The sequence below is a fragment of the Thalassophryne amazonica genome, chromosome 17 (assembly GCF_902500255.1).
Source record: "Thalassophryne amazonica chromosome 17, fThaAma1.1, whole genome shotgun sequence".
Lineage (NCBI taxonomy): Eukaryota > Metazoa > Chordata > Actinopteri > Batrachoidiformes > Batrachoididae > Thalassophryne > Thalassophryne amazonica.
The window spans coordinates 76455223-76481660 of record NC_047119.1 but is presented as its reverse complement, the minus strand read 5'-3'; the positions used below and the strand labels follow the sequence as shown (position 1 = coordinate 76481660).

The 26438-nt window shown below is 41.1% G+C and overlaps 1 protein-coding gene across 1 annotated transcript in view; it reads right to left on the bottom strand.

Moving 5' to 3' along the window:
- The window catches only part of pbdc1 (polysaccharide biosynthesis domain containing 1), a 152731-nt gene that overhangs the window by 56641 nt on the left and 69652 nt on the right, over positions 1-26438 (bottom strand). Inside the window, exon 3 of the mRNA XM_034191582.1 lies at positions 14808-14867. Coding sequence (XP_034047473.1) covers positions 14808-14867 — 60 coding nt within the window. The remainder of the gene's footprint in view (positions 1-14807; positions 14868-26438) is intronic.

Here is a 26438-nt window from a genome sequence, read left to right as displayed (position 1 = left end):
TGTAACAACACAGTTTGAGTATTTAGGAATACAAATTCTACCAGACCTAAAACATTTAGTTGAGACTAATTACAATCTTGCATTGACTGATGTAAATAATTCAATTAAGAGATGGATGCCGTTAATAATATCTTTGACTGGAAGAATTAATGTGTTGAAAATGAATATACTGCCTAAGTTACTTTATTTATTTCAAAATCTTCCTCTACCACCTCCCCCTGACTTCTTTTCACAAATGAAAAAAATTCTAATAAGGGATGATGTACGAATTTTTTGGAGAGAATCAACCAATTTATCTCAATTTAGTCCAATATGGGGCAATCAATTATTTATACCAAGTAGAGCAGACTCAACATTTAAATCATGGAAGGACAAAGGACTTGCAACAATTCAAGATCTCTACATGCCAAAATCTGATACATTAATGAGCTTCATAGAACTACAACATAGATTTCATATAAGTAATAAACATTTCTTTAAATATCTACAGCTCAGAAGCTTTATAAGTCAATATCAAGTCAAGAAAATGCAACAACCAAACCTATCAAATCCGTTTTGGAAGAAACAATAGTAAAAGACAGTAGAAAAAAGGATTAATATCTAAATTGTACAATTTGCTAATTTCTGAAGGAGATGAAAGTTCACGTGGTAGACTTGATGCTTGGAGGGAAGATTTGTCTCTACAGATATCTAAGGAAGACTGGCAATCCGCATGTGTTTTAGCACAAACCCGATCTATCAATATACGGCTGCAGCTAATTCAATACAAGTGGTTAATGCGAATTTATATCACGCCAGTAGATCTTAACAGGTACAACAAAATATTCCTGATGTGTGCTCAAAATGTGCAGACCATAGAGGAACGCTAGTCCATTACATGTGGCATTGTAGTCATATTGCATTGTTCTGGGGTGAGATAAGAGATGTCCTGGGAAAAATAATTTCTAAGCAAATAATATTAGATCCAAAATTATTTTTAATGGGCGTATATCCAGAAAAACACAAATACACTAAAAGTGAATGATATTTATAGACTTAAGTCTTTTGATTGCTAAAAAATGCATATCACTGCTTTGGAAAAGAACTCATAGACCAACTGTCACTCAGTGGATACGACAGATGTTTTCAACCCTTCCCTTAGAAAAAATTTCATACATTCTCAAGGGCAAACAGGAGATTTTCGAAAATGTTTGGAATCCTTTCATAATGTATGTTAAAGATTTAAAACTATTGGAGGATGATTCAAAGGACTAAAAAGAGACTGTAACCCTGGGATGTGTAAAGTTTTGCAAAACTGTTTTGTTAAAATGCATTAATGTCAGTAAATGCAACAGACTGCACAGACTTGATATATGCACCATGTTTGTTGTTTGTTTTGTGATTGTTAAATTATGTACTTCTCGGCATGTCTTTTTCCTGGTTCTTTCCCTCAGCCCCAACCAGTCTCAGCAGAAGACTGCCCCTCCCTGAGCCTGGTTCTGCTGGAGGTTTCTTCCTGTTAAAAGGGAGTTTTTCCTTCCCACTGTGGCCAAGTGCTTGCTCATAGGGGGTCGTTTTGACCGTTGGGGTTTTTCATAACTGTTGTATGGCCTTGCCTTACAATATGGAGTGCCTTGGGGCAACTGTTTGTTGTGATTTGGCGCTATATAAGAAAGGGGTTGATTGATTGATTGATTGATATTAATAAAAATATTTTGGCAAAAAAAAAAAAACACAAGACTTTACATGAGATCACGGTTTGTTCTCTCTGGTGTTTTCTCATGGACAGTGTGCGGTAATCAGCGCGTACACGCTTGTAGCGCTGCTTCAACAGCGCGGAACCCTCACGAGTCACGACGGCCAACCAAAATATCAAACAGGTTTGATTTTCATCCGACCATACGATTCCCCATCGGGAGGTGGTCGTGAGATGTTAAATGCAGCTCGTTACTCCATGTAGACTACATGATGCATGACGCACGATTAAGCTGAAACTCGGCGTCATCCAAAAAAAAATCTCGCACGAGTGAAAAATTGGCTGAAAAAGGGCCAAAACTCGCACAGTGTAAGCCCGCCTTAAGGGAGGTACACCCCGTGACTAATGCCCAGGTGTCACAATTGTAAAGCCTAATGCCCCTTTCACACTGGGGCTGCTCCCGGTTGCTCCCTGTGGTGTCATAACGACGCAGGAATTTCTGCGTCAGGTGCATGCAGCAGGGGGCAGAGAGGATGTGAGAATGCAGCCTGCAGGTTCTCTGCACAGAGAAGTCAGAGTGCACAGTTTGGCTGCAGACAGACTGCAGTCTGTGAAAATTGGAGTTCAACTCCCTTCTGTCTGATCATTTCTTAATGGTAATCGCTCATGGTAGACTGTGGTCCAAACAGGAAGTGCCAAATTCTTAATCCACAGTGAAACAGGAAATGTCAAATGTCAAACACTTCCTGGCATGGGTGGAGCTAGAGCGGAGGCCGGGGTTTCACTGGACTCCCCTGAAATCTGATTGGACACAGATGAGTGACATGTCACAGCACCACACGTCTGGTTGAAAGAGCTGCATTTTGAAATTAGTGAGTCACATTGACTGCTAGGTTCCTCCTGTCCAGTAGTTGGTGCTGTGTACCACAAAAAGTTCTAATCAACCTTAGTAGAAGAAGAAAAATGTTTGCTCCAAATTTGAATTGAACACATCATTTGAAGTATGGACTTCTAATCACACCAAACTTTTATTGTTGAATAAATGACCCTATTGTATTCCAGAAATGAGGTCCAGGTTGTTAAAAGCAGCATTTCTCCTTTAATTCGGGTTGTCTTATATACACATGCTTAAGCTAACAGACAGCAGCTGGTTCATGCTCTGTTGGCTTATTAGTGCAGCAGATAACTGAAACAATCCTTCAAATGGTGATACAAGCATCAAATTCAGCACAAATACAGCTTAGACACTACACTTAAAAACAAATGACTAGCCACTTGAATTTTCAATTAGCAGACATGTAGGGGTCAATTCAAAATTACACAGGGGTCAAAATTTAAAAATGCTCCAATCATATAAGATAAGACTTTATTGATCTCACAGTGGAGAAATCTACAATATAGAAAACTACATCACGTTACTTGTCTGATCATAAAGATTCCGCAAAAGATTATCTGCTGCACTATATATGAGATGTAAGATGTTGCTCCTCACTGTTTCTCAATTGCCCTCAAAAGTATTGGAACACTTGGTATTTCACACATTTTCATTTGTTTATTCCATTTCAAATCCATTTTTCTAAAATTATCTTCCTTAACTCAAACTGAAAGCAAATCTCTACATCTTGATATAAATGAATTAAAAATCTAAACTCCAGCTTCCTGATGAAGTGGTGTAGAGGAGGATTTTCTTAAAAAGAAGACCTGTAAGTTCAGCTACAATTTGACAGAAAGTACATTAGAGATGAAAGACGAGATTTGATGTTTTGGTGAAAGAAACTTTTGTATTTCTTCATAATTGATGTAAATAAAGTCCAAGACATATTGTTCATGTTTCCGTCCCTTGACTTGTCGAAAGAAAACTGGCAATTTTATTATTTACAGGTTTTATCAAGTTTTAGAGATTTGCTTTCAGTTTGAGTTTGAGGAAGATAATTTTAGACATGGCATAAACAAATTAAAATGTGTGAAATTCCAAGTGTTCCAATACTTTTGGAGGGCACAGTATCTTAACCTTATGATGAGTGTAAAATGAGTGTGGTATTATTACTGTTTGGTTTAAGAATGTTTGATTTTCACTGTTGCGCCACTTTGTGTCAAATCATAGTCATATCATATATCATATTGATATGAAAATATTGAGATATGATAATTTGGCCATATTGTATAGCCCTACTGTCAACTAGCTGAAAACTTTGAATATTAATTTACATCTACATTAAAAAAAATATGATTAAAGTGGCAGGGGGTTAAGAGGGCTGTAATTGGGGGGTCAGCTGAAAGGCAAAAAAAAAAAAAAAAAAAAAAAACTTAAAAAGGCGGGAAGTCCCCAGAAGCTGAAAGGTTTTAGCCATGCTAATGCTCCTCTAAGCGTTTACTCAAAAGAAAAGTCTGAAGGCCCTAAATGACATGGTGAGATACTGAAGAGCTTCACTCATTCATGTCCACGACATATACACATTAATAATGATGATAATATCCTCCGCTCCGTGTCTGTGTTGTGGGATTTGCTCTGCGGTGTAAAGATGAAAAGACGGATCATTCTGCAGTCTATACCTGCAAAGTGAATCGGTGTTTTAAATCAAATGACACCTCTTTCCAAACACTGTATACTACGACCGACCAAAGCTGTTTTTCCCCAAAATGAGACGTCCTCTGTTCCGTCGGGGAGAACTTATACCAGTGTCAGTCTCAGCGCTCTAGGCTGAGCACAGGTGCGAGTACTGTAGGAAAGACCGGGGCCAAAGTAACATTTTACATTTATATCCCTCTGAATCTGCTCGGCTGTAAGAGTCATATTATGTACTCTACTGGTGGTTGGCTCTCACTGCGGTATTGTATCACTTCCCATTGCGGAGCACAGCGGTGTTTTGCTGTATCTGTTAGCTGTTTAATCTGCGCAGTTAGATTGATCTAGTTAACTAGATAACGATTTGTTTCACAGTGTAATCTTCACGTGCCTTAACTAAAGCACTCCCTCTGCTGAATCACCTCTACATTATTTACACATTATTCACTTTGTGTGGTTTTAGGAATCCGCTAGCTTAGCGCAGCTATTAGCTCTTAGCCGGTTTAGCATGGCGGCTTCTCCTGTCTCTCCCCCACTTTTCTGCTCTGGGTGTGAAATGTTTAGTTATTCCTCGGCCTCCTTTAGCAGTAATGGTACTTGTAATAAGTGTAGCTTATTCGTAGCTTTGGAGGCCAGGCTGGGCGAATTGAAGACTCGGCTCTGCACCTTGGAAAATCCTACAGCTAGCCAGGCCCCTGTAGTTGGTGCGGACCAAGGTAGCTTAGCTGCCGTTAGCTGCCCCCCAGCAGATGCCGAGCAGCTGGGAAAGCAGGCCAGCTGGGTGACTGTGAGGACGAAGCGTAGTCCTAAACAGAAGCCCCCTGTACACCATCAACCCGTTCACATCTCTAACCGTTTTTCCCACTCGGCGACACACCCGCCGAGGAACAACCTCTGGTTATTGGCGACTCTGTTTTGAGAAATGTGAAGTTAGCGACACCAGCAACCATAGTCAAATGTCTTCCGGGGGCCAGAGCAGGCGACATTGAAGGAAATTTGACACTGCTGGCTAAGGCTAAGCGTAAATTTGATAAGATTGTAATTCACGTCGGCAGTAATGACACCCGGTTACGCCAATCGGAGGTCACTAAAATTAATATTGAATTGGTGTGTAACTTTGCAAAAACAATGTCCATTCACAACATTACCCCATTCCCGTAGAGACGGTGCCTGCTCCCAGACCACCAATAACCAGCAAAAATCTATTTAAGCATAAAAATTCAAAAAGAAAAAATAATATAGCACCTTCAACTGCACCACAGACTAAAACAGTTAAATGTGGTCTATTAAACATTAGGTCTCTCTCTTCTAAGTCCCTGTTAGTAAATGATATAATAATTGATCAACATATTGATTTATTCTGCCTTACAGAAACCTGGTTACAGCAGGATGAATATGTTAGTTTAAATGAGTCAACACCCCCGAGTCACACTAACTGCCACAATGCTCGTAGCACGGGCCGAGGCGGAGGATTAGCAGCAATCTTCCATTCCAGCTTATTAATTAATCAAAAACCCAGACAGAGCTTTAATTCATTTGAAAGCTTGACTCTTAGTCTTGTCCATCCAAATTGGAAGTCCCAAAAACCAGTTTTATTTGTTATTATCTATCATCTACGTGGTCGTTACTGTGAGTTTCTTTGTGATTTTCAGACCATTTGTCTGACTTAGTGCTTAGCTCAGATAAGATAATTATAGTGGGCGATTTTAACATCCACATAGATGCTGAGAATGACAGCCTCAACACTGCATTTAATCTATTATTAGACTTTATTATTAGACTTACTTGGCTTCGCTCAAAATGTAAATGAGTCCACTCACCACCTTAGCCACACTTTAGATCTTGTTCTGACTTATGGTATGGAAATTGAAGAATTAACAGTATTCCCTGAAAACCCCCTGTTGTCTGATCATTTCTTAATAACATTTACATTTACTCTGATGGACTACCCAGCAGTGGGGATTAAGTTTCATTACACTAGAAGTCTTTCAGAAAGTGCTGTAACTAGGTTTAAGGATATGATTCCTTCTTTGTTATGTTCTCCAATGACATATACCAACACAGTGCAGAGTAGCTACCTAAACTCTGTGAGATAGATTATCTCGTCAATAGCTTTACATCCTCATTGAGCACAACTTTGGTTGCTGTAGCTCCTCTGAAAAAGAGAGCCTTAAATCAGAAGTGCCTGACTCCGTGGTATAACCCACAAACTCACAGCTTAAAGCAGATAACCCATAAGCTGGAGAGGAAATGGTGTCTCACTAATTTAGAAGATCTTCATTTAGCCTGGAAAAAGAGTCTGTTGCTCTATAAAAAAGCCCTCCGTAAAGCTAGGACATCTTACTATTCATCACTAATTGAAGAAAATAAGAACAACCCCAGGTTTCTTTTCAGCACTGTAGCCAGGCTGACAAAGAGTCAGAGCTCTATTGAGCCGAGTATTCCTTTAACTTTAACTAGTAATGACTTCATGACTTTCTTTGCTAATAAAATTTTAACTATTAGAGAAAAAATTATTAATAACCATCCCAAAGACATATCTTTATGTTTGACTGCTTTCAGTAATGCTGGTATTCGGTTAGACTCTTTCTCTCCGATTGTTCTGTCTGAGTTACTTCCATTAGTCACTTCCTCCAAACCATCAACATGTCTATTAGACCCCATTCCTACCAGGCTGCTCAAGGAAGCCCTACCATTAATTAATGCTTCAATCTTAAATATGATCAATCTATCTTTATTAGTTGGCTATGTACCACAGGCTTTTAAGGTGGCAGTAATTAAACCATTACTTAAAAAGCCATCACTTGACCCAGCTATCTTAGCTAATTATAGGCCAATCTCCAACCTTCCTTTTCTCTCAAAAATTCTTGAAAGGGTAGTTGTAAAACAGCTAACTGATCATCTGCAGAGGAATGGTCTATTTGAAGAGTTTCAGTCAGGGTTTAGAATTCATCATAGTACAGAAACAGCATTAGTGAAGGTTACAAATGATCTTCTTATGGCCTCAGACAGTAGACTCATCTCTGTGCTTGTCCTGTTAGACCTCAGTGCTGCTTTTGATACTGTTGACCATAAAATTTTATTACAGAGATTAGAGCATGCCATAGGTATTAAAGGCACTGCGCTGCGGTGGTTTGAATCATATTTATCTAATAGATTACAATTTGTTCATGTAAATGGGGAATCTTCTTCACAAACTAAGGTTAATTATGGAGTTCCACAAGGTTCTGTGCTAGGACCAATTTTATTCACTTTATACATGCTTCCCTTAGGCAGTATTATTAGACGGCATTGCTTAAATTTTCATTGTTACGCAGGTGATACCCAGCTTTATCTATCCATGAAGCCAGAGGACACATACCAATTAGCTAAACTGCAGGATTGTCTTACAGACATAAAGACATGGATGACCTCTAATTTCCTGCTTTTAAACTCAGATAAAACTGAAGTTATTGTACTTGGCCCCACAAATCTTAGAAACATTGTGTCTAACCAGATCCTTACTCTGGATGGCATTACCCTGACCTCTAGTAATACTGTGAGAAATCTTGGAGTCATTTTTGATCAGGATATGTCATTCAATGCACATATTAAGCAAATATGTAGGACTGCTTTTTTGCATTTGCGCAATATCTCTAAAATTAGAAAGGTCTTGTCTCAGAGTGATGCTGAAAAGCTAATTCATGCATTTATTTCCTCTAGGCTGGACTATTGTAATTCATTATTATCAGGTTGTCCTAAAAGTTCCCTGAAAAGCCTTCAGTTAATTCAAAATGCTGCAGCTAGAGTACTGATGGGGACTAGAAGGAGAGAGCATATTTCACCCTGGAGTAATTTTTGATCCTACATTGTCCTTTGATCTCCACATTAGAGACATTACGAGGACTGCTTTCTTTCATTTGCGAAATATAGCGAAGATTCGTCCCATCCTGTCTATGGCTGATGCTGAGACTTTGATTCATGCATTTTGTTGTGTGGCTGGGGTGCCTGGCTGGCTTTTGTTTCTGTTTTCTGTCTTTCCTTCCAGGTGGCATGCATTCAGGACTGAGTGGCTGATGTGTGGCTGAGTTATCAGGACCTCACCCTGATCACCTGAGGCTTGTCATGTGCAGCTCGTCAGGACTCACAGCTGTGGTGCATCTGTATGGATTGGGGCATGGTTGCATTTAAGCCTGGAGTACACAGTGTGTATTTGCCAGAGACTCGACCTTGTGACCAGACGGGTGAGATCGACGTTTGGAGAACCATCTCATCATTATGGACGCAGAGACCGTACCAGGTTTGATGCCATGGTCTGTGAAAGAGGAGGGGGTGAGGTCTCACGCTCGTCAGCACACTTCCTGAGGTACTTTAGGTTTTGTGACTAACATGAGTACAGTCAGTAGATGTGGTGTCCCTCACACCTTATTATATTGAGCTGTTATGTTAGTCGTTTAATCAGCTTCCACTGCAGTGGAGAATTGAACTGGGTGTTCCATGCCTGCAGAGTGGGAAGCTGATTGGTGATTAAGCCAGGAAGTGTTTGCTGATTATGTACACCTTTGAGTGGTCTCTCTGTGTGTGGAGTGGTGGACTCACATTATGGTTTCTTCTTTCACAGACTCGGTTGGTCGCGGCCACCTGGGGGGTGTCAGCGGGGTCCTTGGGTCTGAACTGTTCTGGCTCCGGACCGTTTGTGCTGCTGGGAGCACGCCGTTTTTCCACCTCGCCAGACCGCGCACTTATTGGTTATTAATTGAGCACTCACTGTTATGTCATTAAATTCTGTTATCCTTTGAACCGTGCTCTGTTTCCTTTATGCTGGGTCCTGTCAAACGCTGGGTCGGTGCTCCGACTGCGTCCGACACATAACACATTTGTCTCTTCTAGATTGGACTATTGTAATGCTGTATTTTCTGGTTTACCGCAGTCCAGGATTAGGGGTCTTCAACTGGTTCAAAATGCTGCTGCCAGACTTTTGACACAAAGCAGAAAGTTTGACCACATTACACCCGTTTTGGCGTCCCTGCACTGGCTTCCAGCTGCTGCAAGATCGGATTTTAAAGTACTGTTATTAGTTTATAAAATTGTTCATGGACTTGGACCTCCCTGTCTGGCTGACCTGGTAAGCCCCTATGTACCGGCTCGGGCCCTGCGTTCTCAGGGTGCAGGACTTCTGTGTGTTCCCAGGGTGAATAAAAAGTCTGCCAGTCACAGAGCTTTCTCCTACCGTGCTCCAACTCTGTGGAACGATCTCCCGGCACACATTTGGCAGTCTGATACTGTGGAGACTTTTACGTCACGTTTAAAGACTCATTTGTTTTCCCTGTTTTATCATTAGTGCTATGATGTGTTTTTATTCTTGTATTCTTTTATGGTCATCTTTTTATTGTGTTTTAAATTTTTAATTCATTTTTTTTGTTGTTGTTTTATGTTGCGTGAAGCGCCTTGAGACGTGTTCATCATGAATTGGCGCTATATAAATTAATAAATTTGATTTTCATTTTTGATTTTGATTTCACCCATATTGGCTTCTCTTCATTGGCTTCCTGTTAATTCCAGAATATAATTTAAAATTCTTCTTCTTACTTATAAGGTTTTGAATAATCAGGTCCCATCTTATCTTAGGGACCTCATAGTACCATATCACCCCAATAGAGCGCTTCGCTCTCAGACTGCAGGCTTACTTGTAGTTCCTAGGGTTTGTAAGAGTAGAATGGGAGGCAGAGCCTTCAGCTTTCAGGCTCCTCTCCTGTGGAACCAGCTCCCAATTCAGATCAGGGAGACAGACACCCTCTCTACTTTTAAAATTAGGCTTAAAACTTTCCTTTTTGCTAGCTGGATCAGGTGACCCTGAACCATCCCTTAGTTATGCTGCTATAGACTTAGACTGCTGGGGGGTTCCCATGATGCACTGAGTGTTTCTTTCTCTTTTTGCTCTGTATGCACCACTCTGCATTTAATCATTAGTGATTGATCTCTGCTCTCTTCCACAGCATGTCTTTTTCCTGATTCTCTCCCTCAATAAATCGATTTTATTTATATAGCGCCAAATCACACCAAGCAGTTGCCCCAAGGCGCTTTATATTGTAAGGCAAAAGCCATACAATAATTACAGAAAAACCCCAATGGTCAAAACAACCCCCTGTGAGCAAGCACTTGGCGACAGTGGGAAGGAGGAGAGAGGAGCCTGAAAGCTGAAGGCTCTGCCTCCCATTCTACTCTTACAAACCCTAGGAACTACAAGTAAGCCTGCAGTCTGAGAGCGAAGCGCTCTATTGGGGTGATATGGTACTATGAGGTCCCTAAGATAAGATGGGACCTGATTATTCAAAACCTTATAAGTAAGAAGAAGAATTTTAAATTATATTCTGGAATTAACAGGAAGCCAATGAAGAGAGGCCAATATGGGTGCGATATGCTCTCTCCTTCTAGTCCCCGTCAGTACTGTAGCTGCAGCATTTTGAATTAACTGAAGGCTTTTCAGGGAACTTTTAGGACAACCTGATAATAATTAATTACAATAGTCCAGCCTAGAGGAAATAAATGCATGAATTAGTTTTTCAGCATCACTCTGAGACAAGACCTTTCTAATTTTAGAGATATTGCGTAAATGCAAAAAAGCAGTCCTACATATTTGTTTAATATGCGCATTGAATGACACATCCTGATCAAAAATGACTCCAAGATTTCTCACAGTATTACTAGAGGTCAGGGTAATGCCATCCAGAGTAAGGATCTGGTTAGACACCATGTTTCTAAGATTTGTGGGGCCAAGTACAATAACTTCAGTTTTATCGTCTCACTAATTTAGAAGATCTTCACTTAGCCTGGAAAAAGAGTCTGTTGCTCTATAAAAAAGCCCTCCGTAAAGCTAGGACATCTTTCTACTCATCACTAATTGAAGAAAATAAGAACAACCCCAGGTTTCTTTTCAGCACTGTAGCCAGGCTGACAAAGAGTCAGAGCTCTATTGAGCTGAGTATTCCATTAACTTTAACTAGTAATGACTTCATGACTTTCTTTGCTAACAAAATTTTAACTATTAGAGAAAAAATTACTCATAACCATCCCAAGACGTATCGTTATCTTTGGCTGCTTTCAGTGATGCCGGTATTTGGTTAGACTCTTTCTCTCCGATTGTTCTGTCTGAGTTATTTTCATTAGTTACTTCATCCAAACCATCAACATGTTTATTAGACCCCATTCCTACCAGGCTGCTCAAGGAAGCCCTACCATTATTTAATGCTTCGATCTTAAATATGATCAATCTATCTTTGTTAGTTGGCTATGTACCACAGGCTTTTAAGGTGGCAGAAACAGAAACAGCATTAGTGAAGATTACAAATGATCTTCTTATGGCCTCGGACTGTGGACTCATCTCTGTGCTTGTTCTGTTAGACCTCAGTGCTGCTTTTGATACTGTTGACCATAAAATTTTATTACAGAGATTAGAGCATGCCATAGGTATTAAAGGCACTGCGCTGCGGTGGTTTGAATCATATTTGTCTAATAGATTACAATTTGTTCATGTAAATGGGGAATCTTCTTCACAGACTAAAGTTAATTATGGAGTTCCACAAGGTTCTGTGCTAGGACCAATTTTATTCACTTTATACATGCTTCCCTTAGGCAGTATTATTAGACGGTATTGCTTAAATTTTCATTGTTACGCAGATGATACCCAGCTTTATCTATCCATGAAGCCAGAGGACACACACCAATTAGCTAAACTGCAGGATTGTCTTACAGACATAAAGACATGGATGACCTCTAATTTCCTGCTTTTAAACTCAGATAAAACTGAAGTTATTGTACTTGGCCCCACAAATCTTAGAAACATGGTGTCTAACCAGATCCTTACTGTGGATGGCATTACCCTGACCTCTAGTAATACTGTGAGAAATCTTGGAGTCATTTTTGATCAGGATATGTCATTCAAACCGCATATTAAACAAATATGTAGGACTGCTTTTTTGCATTTACGCAATATCTCTAAAATCAGAAAGGTCTTGTCTCAGAGTGATGCTGAAAAACTAATTCATGCATTTATTTCCTCTAGGCTGGACTATTGTAATTCATTATTATCAGGTTGTCCTAAAAGTTCCCTAAAAAGCCTTCAGTTAATTCAAAATGCTGCAGCTAGAGTACTGACGGGGACTAGAAGGAGAGAGCATATCTCACCCATATTGGCCTCTCTTCATTGGCTTCCTGTTAATTCTAGAATAGAATTTAAAATTCTTCTTACTTATAAGGTTTTGAATAATCAGGTCCCATCTTATGTTAGGGACCTCGTAGTACCATATCACCCCAATAGAGCGCTTCGCTCTCAGACTGCAGGCTTACTTGTAGTTCCTAGGGTTTGTAAGAGTAGAATGGGAGGCAGAGCCTTCAGCTTTCAGGCTCCTCTCCTGTGGAACCAGCTCCCAATTCAGATCAGGGAGACAGACACCCTCTCTACTTTTAAGATTAGGCTTAAAACTTTCCTTTTTGCTAAAGCTTATAGTTAGGGCTGGATCAGGTGACCCTGAACCATCCCTTAGTTATGCTGCTATAGACGTAGACTGCTGGGGGGTTCCCATGATGCACTGTTTCTTTCTCTTTTTGCTCTGTATGCACCACTCTGCATTTAATCATTAGTGATCGATCTCTGCTCCCCTCCACAGCATGTCTTTTTCCTGGTTCTCTCCCTCAGCCCCAACCAGTCCCAGCAGAAGACTGCCCCTCCCTGAGCCTGGTTCTGCTGGAGGTTTCTTCCTGTTAAAAGGGAGTTTTTCCTTCCCACTGTAGCCAAGTGCTTGCTCACAGGGGGTCGTTTGACTGTTGGGGTTTTACATAATTATTGTATGGCCTTGCCTTACAATATAAAGCGCCTTGGGGCAACTGTTTGTTGTGATTTGGCGCTATATAAAAAAATTGATTGATTGATTGATCTGAGTTTAAAAGCAGGAAATTAGAGGTCATCCATGTCTTTAAGTCTGTAAGACAATCCTGCAGTTTAGCTAATTGGTGTGTGTCCTCTGGCTTCATGGATAGATAAAGCTGGGTATCATCTGCGTAACAATGAAAATTTAAGCAATGCTGTATAATAATACTGCCTAAGGGAAGCATGTATAAAGTGAATAAAATTGGTCCTAGCACAGAACCTTGTGGAACTCCATAATTAACCTTAGTCTGTGAAGACGATTCCCCATTTACATGAACAAATTGTAATCTATTAGATAAATATGATTCAAACCACCGCAGCGCAGTGCCTTTAATACCTATGGCATGCTCTAATCTCTGTAATAAAATTTTATGGTCAACAGTATCAAAAGCAGCACTGAGGTCTAACAGAACAAGCACAGAGATGAGTCCACTGTCTGAGGCCATAAAAAGATCATTTGTAACCTTCACTAATGCTGTTTCTGTACTATGATGAATTCTAAAACCTGACTGAAACTCTTCAAATAGACCATTCCTCTTCAGATGATCAGTTAGCTGTTTTACAACTACCCTTTCAAGAATTTTTGAGAGAAAAGGAAGGTTGGAGATTGGCCTATAATTAGCTAAGATAGCTGGGTCAAGTGATGGCTTTTTAAGTAATGGTTTAATTACTGCCACCTTAAAAGCCTGTGGTACATAACCAACTAACAAAGATAGATTGATCATATTTAAGATCGAAGCATTAAATAATGGTACCAGAATGGTCCCAGCAGAAGACTGCCCCTCCCTGACCCTGGTTTTGCTGGAGGTTTCTTCCTGTTAAAAGGGAGTTTTTCCTTCCCACTGTCACCAAGTGCTTGCTCACAGGGAGTCGTTTTGACCGTTGGGGTTTTTCTGTAATTATTGTACGGCTTTTGCCTTACACTATAAAGCCCCTTGGGGCAACTGTTTGTTGTGATTTGGTGCTATATAAATAAAATTGATTTGATTTGATTTAACATCTGTTTTTATTTTATTTTGTTGGTGTTTATAATAAATATAAAACATCAGAACAAGTGCATCATTTGTAAATGTGCACTGAATCAACAAACAAGACACTTTTAGCAAGGTTGCACTGAAGATTCATTCATTCAATTCAGTTCAGTTCATTCACAATTTTTATTCCAGATATTTAATCAATATTTCAGCTGTGGAACACAAGTCAACTGGAATGAATAACCAAAAATTATCTTGGAAATAAACAGAGAAGGACTAAAATGTTGAGACTTTTAGTCAACTAAAACATGACTAACAAAAAATGATATGTGAATGACTAAATGTGACTAAAACTAAGACTAAATTGAAACATGGGTGACAAAATTAGCACTACCTGGTGACCCAGGTCCTCCCCACTAACATGACTTTGTTGGTATAAGACTCGACCTCTGCGCATGCCCACAATGGAAGCTCGGTGGTCAGGAGGAATTAAATAAGACTCATGGGCTTTTATTTTGAAATACAGGCACTTACTGTGTACTGGTCTGATCAATTAATTAAATGACGGCATCAGTAACTTCTAAATGAACACATGAATGTCTGAGAGGCAAACCGTCCTCTGAAGATCATAAATGTGAAGGAAAACCCATCTGAACAGGTGGAGGAGAATTTTGGAGAACTGCTTACATTAAAGTAGACCTCTGCATGGTTATAAGCCCTCATCGCCCACATGACCTCGAGCTGTGGCTGGAAGACACAGAGGCCAAAGGTCAATACTTTCTGGTCCCTCCTCATTTCAAAAATTCAATCACCAGTGACAGATCACAGGACAAGGGGATACTCCAACTGGAGCCCAAGTGCTTCTAGTGTCTGCAGGCGTGTGGGAGTACACAGCACAGCATCCAGAAAGTCTTCACAGCACTTCACTTTTTCCACATTTTGTTATGTTACAGCCTTATTCCAAAATGGATGAAATTCATTTCCCCCCTCAAAATTCTACACACAATAATACCCTGTAATGACAGCATGAAAAAGTTTTTTTCTTTTTTCATTTTTGAAAATTTATAAAAAAAAAAAACTAATAAATCACATGTCCATAAGTATTCACAGTCTTTGTTCAATACTTTGTTGATGCACCTTTTGGCAGCAATTTCAGCCTCAAGTCTTCTTGAATATGATGTCACAAGCTTGGTGCACCTATCTTTGGGCAGTTTGGTCCATTCCTCTTTGCAGCACCTCTCAAGCTCCATCAGGTTGGATGGGGAGCGTCGGTGCACAGACATTTTCAGATCTTTCCAGAGATGTTCAAGGGGATTCAGGTCTGGGCTCTGGCTGAACCACTCAAGGACATTCACAGAGTTGTCCTGAAGACACTCCTTTGATAATAATAACATTTTTATTTGTATAGCACTTTTAAAAATGCTTGTGTCAGTGTCTCATTCAGGCTTGTGGCTCACCGAAGGTCGCAAACCGGGCCCGCCAGTCGTCAGACATTGTTAACAAGGCCCACGGCTCCTCAGTGTCTGCTATCCAGGCTCGTGGCTCATTGAAAGCCCCCAGTCGGTCCCATGAATCACCAGGATCTGCCACCCAAGCTCACAGCTTGTTGGAGGTCACAAGCCGGACCTGCAGGCTTACTTGTAGTTCCTAGGGTTTGTAAGAGTAGAATGGGAGGCAGAGCCTTCAGCTTTCAGGCTCCTCTCCTGTGGAACCAGCTCCCAATTCAGATCAGGGAGACAGACACCCTCTCTACTTGTAAGATTAGGCTTAAAACTTTCCTTTTTGCTAAAGCTTATAGTTAGGGATGGATCAGGTGACCCTGAACCATCCCTTAGTTATGCTGCTACAGACTTAGACTGCTGGGGGGTTCCCATGATGCACTGAGTGTTTCTTTCCCTTTTTGCTCTGTATGCACCACTCTGCATTTAATCATTAGTGATCGATCTCTGCTCCCCTCCACAGCATGCCTTTTTCCTGGTTCTCTCCCTCAGCCCCAACCAGTCCCAGCAGAAGACTGCCCCTCCCTGAGCCTGGTTCTGCTGGAGGTTTCTTCCTGTTAAAAGGGAGTTTTTCCTTCCCACTGTCGCCAAGTGCTTGCTCATAGGGGGTCGTTTTGACCGTTGGGGTTTTTCTGTAATTATTGTACGTCTTTTGCCTTGCAATATAAAGCGCCTTGGGGCAACTGTTGTTGTGATTTGGTGCTATATAAATAAAATTGATTTGATTTGATCAGCCCGGAGGCGCTGGTTGTGGAGGATGGTTTTCAGACTGTGGCTAGGCGGAGGAGGTCACGTGGGGCTCGGTGGAGGTCACGTGGGGCTCGGTGCCCAGCAGTAGCATCTAAACCACGTGCCACAAGAATAGAATAGAATAGAATAATTCTTTATTGTCCACCGATGTGGAAAATTGTCTTCGGCTCACCAGCACAAATAAGACACTAAAATACAAACATAGTCATACAAACACACGAATAAAACAAAAGATAAGATACATAAAATACATAGAAGTAAAGGAAGAAATAGAGTAAGACCTAGTAAAATAAATAAAACATAAAATAAGATCTAATAAAATCAAATAAAACAGAAGTAAAGCAGTTCAGGTTTTATTTGTGGAGTGGTCACTTTTTTGAGTTCATTATGGCGAAGGCATTTGGTATAAAAGAGTTTTTAAAAGAACCTTTGGCCAGAGGAGCTCTGTAGCACCTCCCAGACTTCAAGAGCTCAAACTGACAGGACAGAGAATGAGAGCTGTCTGCTAGGACTCTCTGACCTTTGCCTTTGTGAACCTCAAATCAATTTTCTCCCCTGGATGTGCCTGATGTTAGTTCCTTGAGCCCACAGAGGACTTCCACGCCTGTCTCCAGGCCGAAATACTAGGCATTAGTGATAGGGGATTCCATCACTTGCAAAGTTAGGTTACAGACGCCGGCTGATATTAAATGTAATCCTAGGGCTAGAGCTCCCAATGTTGCCTCCCACCTCAGGGTTCTGAAGCAAAAGAACGGTAAACAGACTATGTAATATGACATGAGATATAGTCATATAGTTATCTATGTTGGTGCTAATAATGTTAGAATGAAGCACTCGGAAGTCATTAAAATGGAAACAGAGATGACATGTGATCTTGCTGGAAAGATGTGTCGAAACCGGCTGGTGGTCTCTGGGCCCTTCCCCTGTCGGGGTGCTGATGAGGCATTTAGCAGATTGTTTTCATTAAATAGGTGGCCGGCACAGTTTTGTGGACAGCACGGCTTTGGTTTTGTTGATGGTTCTGGGTCCGCCGTGATCTGCTGATGCCAGATGGCCTTCACCCTACTGGGGAGGGTGCTGCCATTTTGTCTGCAAATATAGATAGAGCTCTACAGGAGGTAATATTTCACAGTAGGCCACAGAACAAGGGATTAGTGACACTGCAGGGCGTGTAACAAATATGGGTGTGGAAGTAATTTGTTCGGTGGGGAATTTAAGGCAGAGAATCCACAGTGGTGAGAGTGGTATTTTGGGGAAGGAAGTTTATCAAGCTAAGACTGTGGCTTGCTTTCACAGACGTGTCCTTAAGGTTCATAGAGGGACATGTTTTGCAAACTTACTACCCATTACTGCACTGGATGACACTGAAACTGAGGATGGCCTGTTGGCTGTTCCAGCAATATCAAATATTTCATGTTTGTTACCTACAGTTCGCATGGAATGTCTTAAACCTAAACCTACTTTTAGCACCTTGTCTGTTACTCTGGAGCCACCTCTAGAGCCAGATTGTTCAACTGTTAATCCTACTGATGTCCTTAGTGTGGGTCTTGTTAACATCAGATCATTATCCTCAAAATCATTGTTGGTTAATGATCTAATTGGTGATTAACACTTAGATATGATTGGGTTATGTGAAACCTGACTTAGACCTATAGCTATCCTTCCTTTAAATGAGGCCTGCCCACTGGCATATACATTTAGTCATGTCTCTCATGAGACCAAGCAAGGCAGAGGTGTTGCTTTTATTTATAGATCTAGGTTTACTTTATTAGTTGTTGGGGGTCAGAAATATAATTCCTTTGAACAGCTCTGTCCATGATGCTGTGTACTGTCATGGCCAGAAGAATGGAAAACAGTTGTGTTATTTTGTCATTGTTTATAGCCCCCCCCCCCGGTCCATACTCTGAATTTTTAGATGAATTTGGTGCATTCATTTCTGAGTTATCAACTAATGCAGATAATATTTTGATCATTGGTGATTTTAACATTCATGTAAATAAGCCCTCTGATCTAGTCTGTAAATCATTTATGGAAATTGTGGATACATTGGGTTTCACGCAGTGCATTCGGGGTTCAACACATACTAGTGGAAATACCATGGATCTGGTTCTCGCACGCAGTATTGCTGTTGCAAATGTTGATATCTTGCCCCTTGCATCAGTGGTCCCTGACCACTCACTTATCAATCAATCAATCAATCAATCAATCAATTTTTTTACATAGCGCCAAATCACAACAAACAGTTGCCCCAAGGCGCTTTATATTGTAAGGCAAGGCCATACAATAATTATGTAAAACCCCAACGGTCAAAACGACCCCCTGTGAGCAAGCACTTGGCTACAGTGGGAAGGAAAAACTCCCTTTTAACAGGAAGAAACCTCCAGCAGAACCAGGCTCAGGGAGGGGCAGTCTTCTGCTGGGACTGGTTGGGGCTGAGGGAGAGAACCAGGAAAAAGACATGCTGTGGAGGGGAGCAGAGATCGATCACTAATGATTAAATGCAGAGTGGTGCATACAGAGCAAAAAGAGAAAGAAACAGTGCATCATGGGAACCCCCCAGCAGTCTACGTCTATAGCAGCATAACTAAGGGACGGTTCAGGGTCACCCGATCCAGCCCTAACTATAAGCTTTAGCAAAAAGGAAAGTTTTAAGCCTAATCTTAAAAGTAGAGAGGGTGTCTGTCTCCCTGATCTGAATTGGGAGCTGGTTCCACAGGAGAGGAGCCTGAAAGCTGAAGGCTCTGCCTCCCATTCTACTCTTACAAACCCTAGGAACTACAAGTAAGCCTGCAGTCTGAGAGCGAAGCGCTCTATTGGGGTGATATGGTACTACGAGGTCCCTAAGATAAGATGGGACCTGATTATTCAAAACCTTATAAGTAAGAAGAAGAATTTTAAATTCTATTCTAGAATTAACAGGAAGCCAATGAAGAGAGGCCAATATGGGTGAGATATGCTCTCTCCTAGTCCCCGTCAGTACTCTAGCTGCAGCATTTTGAATTAACTGAAGGCTTTTTAGGGAACTTTTAGGACAACCTGATAATAATGAATTATAATAGTCCAGCCTAGAGGAAATAAATGCATGAATTAGTTTTTCAGCATCACTCTGAGACAAGACCTTTCTGATTTTAGAGATATTGCGTAAATGCAAAAAAGCAGTCCTACATATTTGTTTAATATGCGCTTTGAATGACATATCCTGATCAAAAATGACTCCAAGATTTCTCACAGTATTACTAGAGGTCAGGGTAATGCCATCCAGAGTAAGGATCTGGTTAGACACCATGTTTCTAAGATTTGTGGGGCCAAGTACAATAACTTCAGTTTTATCTGAGTTTAAAAGCAGGAAATTAGAGGTCATCCATGTCTTTATGTCTGTAAGACAATCCTGCAGTTTAGCTAATTGGTGTGTGTCCTCTGGCTTCATGGATAGATAAAGCTGGGTATCATCTGCGTAACAATGAAAATTTAAGCAATACTGTCTAATAATACTGCCTAAGGGAAGCATGTATAAAGTGAATAAAATTGGTCCTAGCACAGAACCTTGAGGAACTCCATTATTAACTTTAGTCTGTGAAGAAGATTCCCCATTTACATGAACAAATTGTAATCTATTAGACAAATATGATTCAAACCACCGCAGCGCAGTGCCTTTAATACCTATGGCATGCTCTAATCTCTGTAATAAAATTTTATGGTCAACAGTATCAAAAGCAGCACTGAGGTCTAACAGAACAAGCACAGAGATGAGTCCACTGTCCGAGGCCATAAGAAGATCATTTGTAACCTTCACTAATGCTGTTTCTGTACTATGATGAATTCTAAAACCTGACTGAAACTCTTCAAATAGACCATTCCTCTGCAGATGATCAGTTAGCTGTTTTACAACTACCCTTTCAAGAATTTTTGAGAGAAAAGGAAGGTTGGAGATTGGCCTATAATTAGCTAAGATAGCTGGGTCAAGTGATGGCTTTTTAAGTAATGGTTTAATTACTGCCACCTTAAAAGCCTGTGGTACATAGCCAACTAACAAAGATAGATTGATCATATTTAAGATCAAAGCATTAAATAATGGTAGGGCTTCCTTGAGCAGCCTGGTAGGAATGGGGTCTAATAAACATGTTGATGGTTTGGATGAAGTAACTAATGAAAATAACTCAGACAGAACAGTCGGAGAGAAAGAGTCTAACCAAATACCGGCATCACTGAAAGCAGCCAAAGATAACGATACGTCTTTGGGATGGTTATGAGTAATTTTTTCTCTAATAGTTAAAATTTTGTTAGCAAAGAAAGTCATGAAGTCATTACTAGTTAAAGTTAATGGAATACTCAGCTCAATAGAGCTCTGACTCTTTGTCAGCCTGGCTACAGTGCTGAAAAGAAACCTGGGGTTGTTCTTATTTTCTTCAATTAGTGATGAGTAGAAAGATGTCCTAGCTTTACGGAGGGCTTTTTTATAGAGCAACAGACTCTTTTTCCAGGCTAAGTGAAGATCTTCTAAATTAGTGAGACGCCATTTCCTCTCCAACTTACGGGTTATCTGCTTTAAGCTATGAGTTTGTGAGTTATACCACGGAGTCAGGCACTTCTGATTTAAAGCTCTCTTTTTCAGAGGAGCTACAGCATCCAAAGTTGTCTTCAATGAGGATGTAAAACTATTGACGAGATACTCTATCTCACTTACAGAGTTTAGGTAGCTACTCTGCACTGTGTTGGTATATGGCATTAGAGAACATAAAGAAGGAATCATATCCTTAAACCTAGTTACAGCGCTTTCTGAAAGACTTCTAGTGTAATGAAACTTATTCCCCACTGCTGGGTAGTCCATCAGAGTAAATGTAAATGTTATTAAGAAATGATCAGACAGAAGGGAGTTTTCAGGGAATACTGTTAAGTCTTCTATTTCCATACCATAAGTCAGAACAAGATCTAAGATATGATTAAAGTGGTGGGTGGACTCATTTACTTTTTGAGCAAAGCCAATAGAGTCTAATAATAGATTAAATGCAGTGTTGAGGCTGTCATTCTCAGCATCTGTGTGGATGTTAAAATCGCCCACTATAATTATCTTATCTGAGCTAAGCACTAAGTCAGACAAAAGGTCTGAAAATTCACAGAGAAACTCACAGTAACGACCAGGTGGACGATAGATAATAACAAATAAAACTGTTTTTTGGGACTTCCAATTTGGATGGACAAGACTAAGAGTCAAGCTTTCAAATGAATTAAAGCTCTGTCTGGGTTTTTGATTAATTAATAAGCTGGAATGGAAGATTGCTGCTAATCCTCCGCCCCCGGCCCGTGCTACGAGTATTCTGACAGTTAGTGTGACTCGGGGGTGTTGACTCATTTAAACTAACATATTCATCCTGCTGTAACCAGGTTTCTGTAAGGCAGAATAAATCAATATGTTGATCAATTATTATATCATTTACCAACAGGGACTTAGAAGAGAGAGACCTAATGTTTAATAGACCACATTTAACTGTTTTAGTCTGTGGTGCAGTTGAAGGTGCTGCAGAGAGGTGTGTAAGACTACAACTCTGCTTCCTGGTCCCAACCCTGGATAGTCACAGTTTGGAGGATTTAAGAAAATTGGCCAGATTTCTAGAAATGAGAGCTGCTCCATCCAAAGTGGGATGGATGCCATCTCTCCTAACAAGACCAGGTTTTCCCCAGAAGCTTTGCCAATTATCTATGAAGCCCACCTCATTTTTTGGACACCACTCAGACAGCCAGCAATTCAAGGAGAACATGCGGCTAAACATGTCACTCCCGGTCTGATTGGGGAGGGGCCCAGAGAAAACTACAGAGTCCGACATTGTTTTTGCAAAGTTACACACCGATTTAATGTTAATTTTAGTGACCTCCGATTGGCGTAACCGGGTGTCATTACTGCCGACGTGAATTACAATCTTACCAAATTTACGCTTAGCCTTAGCCAGCAGTTTCAAATTTCCTTCAATGTCGCCTGCTTTGGCCCCCGGAAGACAATTGACTATGGTTGCTGGTGTCGCTAACTTCACATTTCGCAAAACAGAGTCGCCAATAACCAGAGTTTGATCCTCGGCAGGTGTGTCGTCGAGTGGGGAAAAACGGTTAGAGATGTGAACAGGTTGGCGGTGTACACGGGGCTTCTGTTTACGCTTCCTCCTCACAGTCACCCAGTCAGCCTGCTTTCCCGGCTGCTCGGGATCTGCCAGGGGGGAACTAACGGCGGCTAAGCTACCTTGGTCCGCACCGACTACAGGGGCCTGGCTAGCTGTAGAATTTTCCACGGTGCGGAGCTGAGTCTCCAATTCGCCCAGCCTGGCCTCCAAAGCTACGAATAAGCTACACTTATTACAAGTACCATTACTGCTAAAGGAGGCCGAGGAATAACTAAACATTTCACACCCAGAGCAGAAAAGTGCGGGAGAGACAGGAGAAGCCGCCATGCTAAATCGGCTAAGAGCTAGTAGCTACGCTAAGCTAGCGGATTCCTAAAAACACGCAAAGTGAATAATGTGTAAATAATTTAGAGGTGATTCAGCAGAAGGAGTGCTTTAGTTAAGGCACGTAAAGATTACACTGGGAAACAAATCGTAATCTAGATAACTAGATCAATCTAACTGCGCAGATTAAACAGCTAACAGATACAGAAAAACACCGCTGTGCTCCGGAACAGGAAGTGATACAATACCGCAGTGAGAGCCAACCACCAGTAGAGGCAAGCAAGAGTCAAGCACAGTCTGTGCACTTATGAGGTTTACACTTTCGCTGCTGTGTTTAGCGAAACAACAACCTTGTTTACTACAGCGGCAACATATTAACCCATCAACTGTGACTGAATTTGAGCTTAGAGGATGCCCAGTCAGTAGATAGCATTGTGGATTGTTTGAATTCAGTGCTCAAAACTACACTTGATATGACTGCGCAACCTTTACTAAAACTATGCCCTTCCAAAGCACGGTCACCTTGGTTTAATGGTCACTTGCGCGAGCTTAGGCAGAAGGCTAGAGCGTTAGAACAGAAATGGTGTAGTTCCAAACTAGAAGTATTCCATCTTGTGTGGCGCGATGCCCTTTTAGACTATAAGCATGCACTATTGACTACAAAGCTGGCCTATTACTCTGATTTGATTAATAAAACCGAGTATAACTCAAAGTTCTTGTTCTTGACATGGTGGCAACACTTATTCATGGACAGCCACCAGTAAGTCATTTTCCATTTTCAGCACAGGACTTGTTGGATTACTTTGAGAAGAAAATTGAAAATATTAGGTTAAACATATCCCAACATGCACCAGTTCACCCACCGCACCTGGCTGTTGAGTTGGGTGCTATGGCCAGGGTGTCACCTAGATTTACAGAGTTTGATGGTATCTCACTAGATAACTCATCATCATCATCTCACTCATCTTCAACCGCTTTTTCGGGTTTGGGTCGCGGGGGCAACAGCTCCAGCAGGGGACCCCAGACTTTCCTTTCCCGGGCCACATTGACCACCTCTGACTGGGGGTCCTGAGGTGTTCCCAGGCCAGTGTGGAGATATAATCTCTCCACCTAGTCCTGGGTCTTCCCCGGGGTCTCCTCCCAGATGGACGTGCCTGGAACACCTCCCTTGAGAGGAGCCTAGGAGGCATCCTTACCAGATGCCCGAACCACCTCAGCTGGCTCCTTTCAACGCGAAGGAGCAGCGACTCTACTCCGAGCTCCCCACAGATGACTGAACTTCTCACCCTATCTCTAAGGAAGACACCAGCCACCCTCCCAAGGAAGCCCATTTCGGCCGCTTGTACCCGTGATCTAGTTCTTTTGGTCATGGCCCAACACTCATGACCATAGGTGAGAGTTTGGAACAAAGATTTGACCAGTAGATCGAGAACTTCGCCTTTTGGCTCAGCTCCCTTTTTGTCACAACAGTACGGCAGAGCAAATGCAATACAGCCCCTGCTGCACCAATTCTCCAGCCAATCTCATGCTCCATCGTCCCCTCACTCGTGAACAAGACCCCAAGGTACTTGAACTCCTTCACTTGGAGCAAGGCTGTATTCCCTACCCAGAGTAGGCAATCCATCGGTTTCTTGCTGAGAACCATGGCCTCACTAGATGTGCTGACAAAACTTGTAATGTCTACAAAAAGCACAACCTGTTTACTTGACCCTATCCCAACAAAACTGTTTAAGGACCTGTGGCCCACTCTTGGGCTGACAAAGCTGGAATTTGTTAATCTTTCATTAACTTCTGCATCTGTTCCTAAATGTTTTAAATCTGCAGTGATTAAACCATTACTTAAGAAACCTAATCTTGACCCTGGTGAACAAAAAAAATTATAGGCCCATATCAAATCTGTCATTTTGCTCTAAAATTCTGGGAAAAGTGGTCTCACAGCAGCTTGTGGACCACCTTACTGAGAATAAACTTTATAAGCCACTGCAGTCTGCTTGCAGAAAATACCACTCCACAAAGACGGCTCTCACTAAAGTGGTGAATGATCTTCTGCTTGTAATGGATTCGGACACCACTTCGGTTTTGGTGCTGTTGGATCTTAGTGCTGCATTGAAAACTGTGGATCATCGTGTTTTACTTGATAGGCTGGAGCATTACTTTAGGATTACTGGAAGTGCCCTTGAATGGTTGACATCATATCTATCCAGTCGCTCTCTTTGTGTTTTATATGATAACACTACTTCTAACCTTAGCAGGGCTGTGAAATGAAAATTGTGAAATCCCAGGAAAATTTGCAGGGGCCTGAGGGGCATAGGCCCCCAGGAGCCAGGGTCTCGGGCCCCGTGGGATCCCAGAAACCAAATTAATTTTTTATCTAATGATACATTTTCAGCATCTCCTGGAACAAAAAGTCTCAAAATTAGTGCAGATTTAAATGACCTGTATTCAACCTTTCATTTAAACTGTCAATGATGATGTTGAAATAACAGAATATGATGTGGAAGTTGGACCTGGAATGATTTTCCTTTTAATTGTAAACCAAATTATGCATTAACTCAGAACAATTAAACTACATGAAATTCATGAAGACTGAAAAGACTGTTACAGCCTCTCAAAAACCACAGCTAAAGATTGGAGAATATTTTAAAAATCAGGGTAAAATATCAATAACATACCTTATAGTAAAAAAGCCACACATTCTTGTGTAAATTCCTGTAAATCCACTCAAAGCCACAGTGTCTTTTGCTAATGAAAAAAGTCTACATTAATAAAAACTCATTTACATTCTTGTGTAAATTCACGTAATCCATTCAAAGCCAGTCTTTTTTTTGCCAATGAAAGAAAGTCTAGATTAATTAAAAAAGCCACATAATCGTGTCTAAAATCCTGTATGAACAGCACAATGTTTATTTTCCAGAAAGGGAAAAATTCTTACCATGTTAACTGATGGCATAGTTCGCTTTTCCCATTTCTTTTATCTTTCAGGTGTGTTGATGAAGCCAGTGACAATTCCACTGATTCTTGTACTTATCACACTTTTTCAAACAGCCTTTCTCCCCATCTTCTCTCTGTCCGACGTCGGTCTGCAACAGAGACATGCTGCACAATTCTTCTTTTAAAAACTTTAGAGCTCTAAAGGTTTGCGATGTCCACATTTAGCTTAAGCTTCGGGCAGGAGACACACAGCGTCGCCGCAGCAGGTTCAGCTGTCGCAACAAAACTTGCATGATGTCATAAAAAAACACTTTGTGATAGACATTTTAAAAACTCAGTGATCACAGAGTTCAACACCAAACCCCCACTCCTCCTCATGATGAAATCTGCGGAATTTCGCAGATCCGCGGAGTTTTCATCCACAGCCCTGCCTTAGTGATATGAAATGTCGGGGGTTCCACAGGGATCTATTTTGGGTCCCCTGCTTTTTCCCCCCCTCTATATAGCACCCCTTGGTCATATACTGCGGTGTTGTCTTTCATTGCTATGTCGATGATACTCAATTGTATATGCCGATAACGGCTGGTAATCTCAATTCTATAAAAACACTAGACGATTGCCCTGCATCAGTGAGAGGCTGGATGTCTAGTAACTTCCTACTTCTAAATTCTGACAAGACTGAAATGATGGTTATTGGTCCAGCA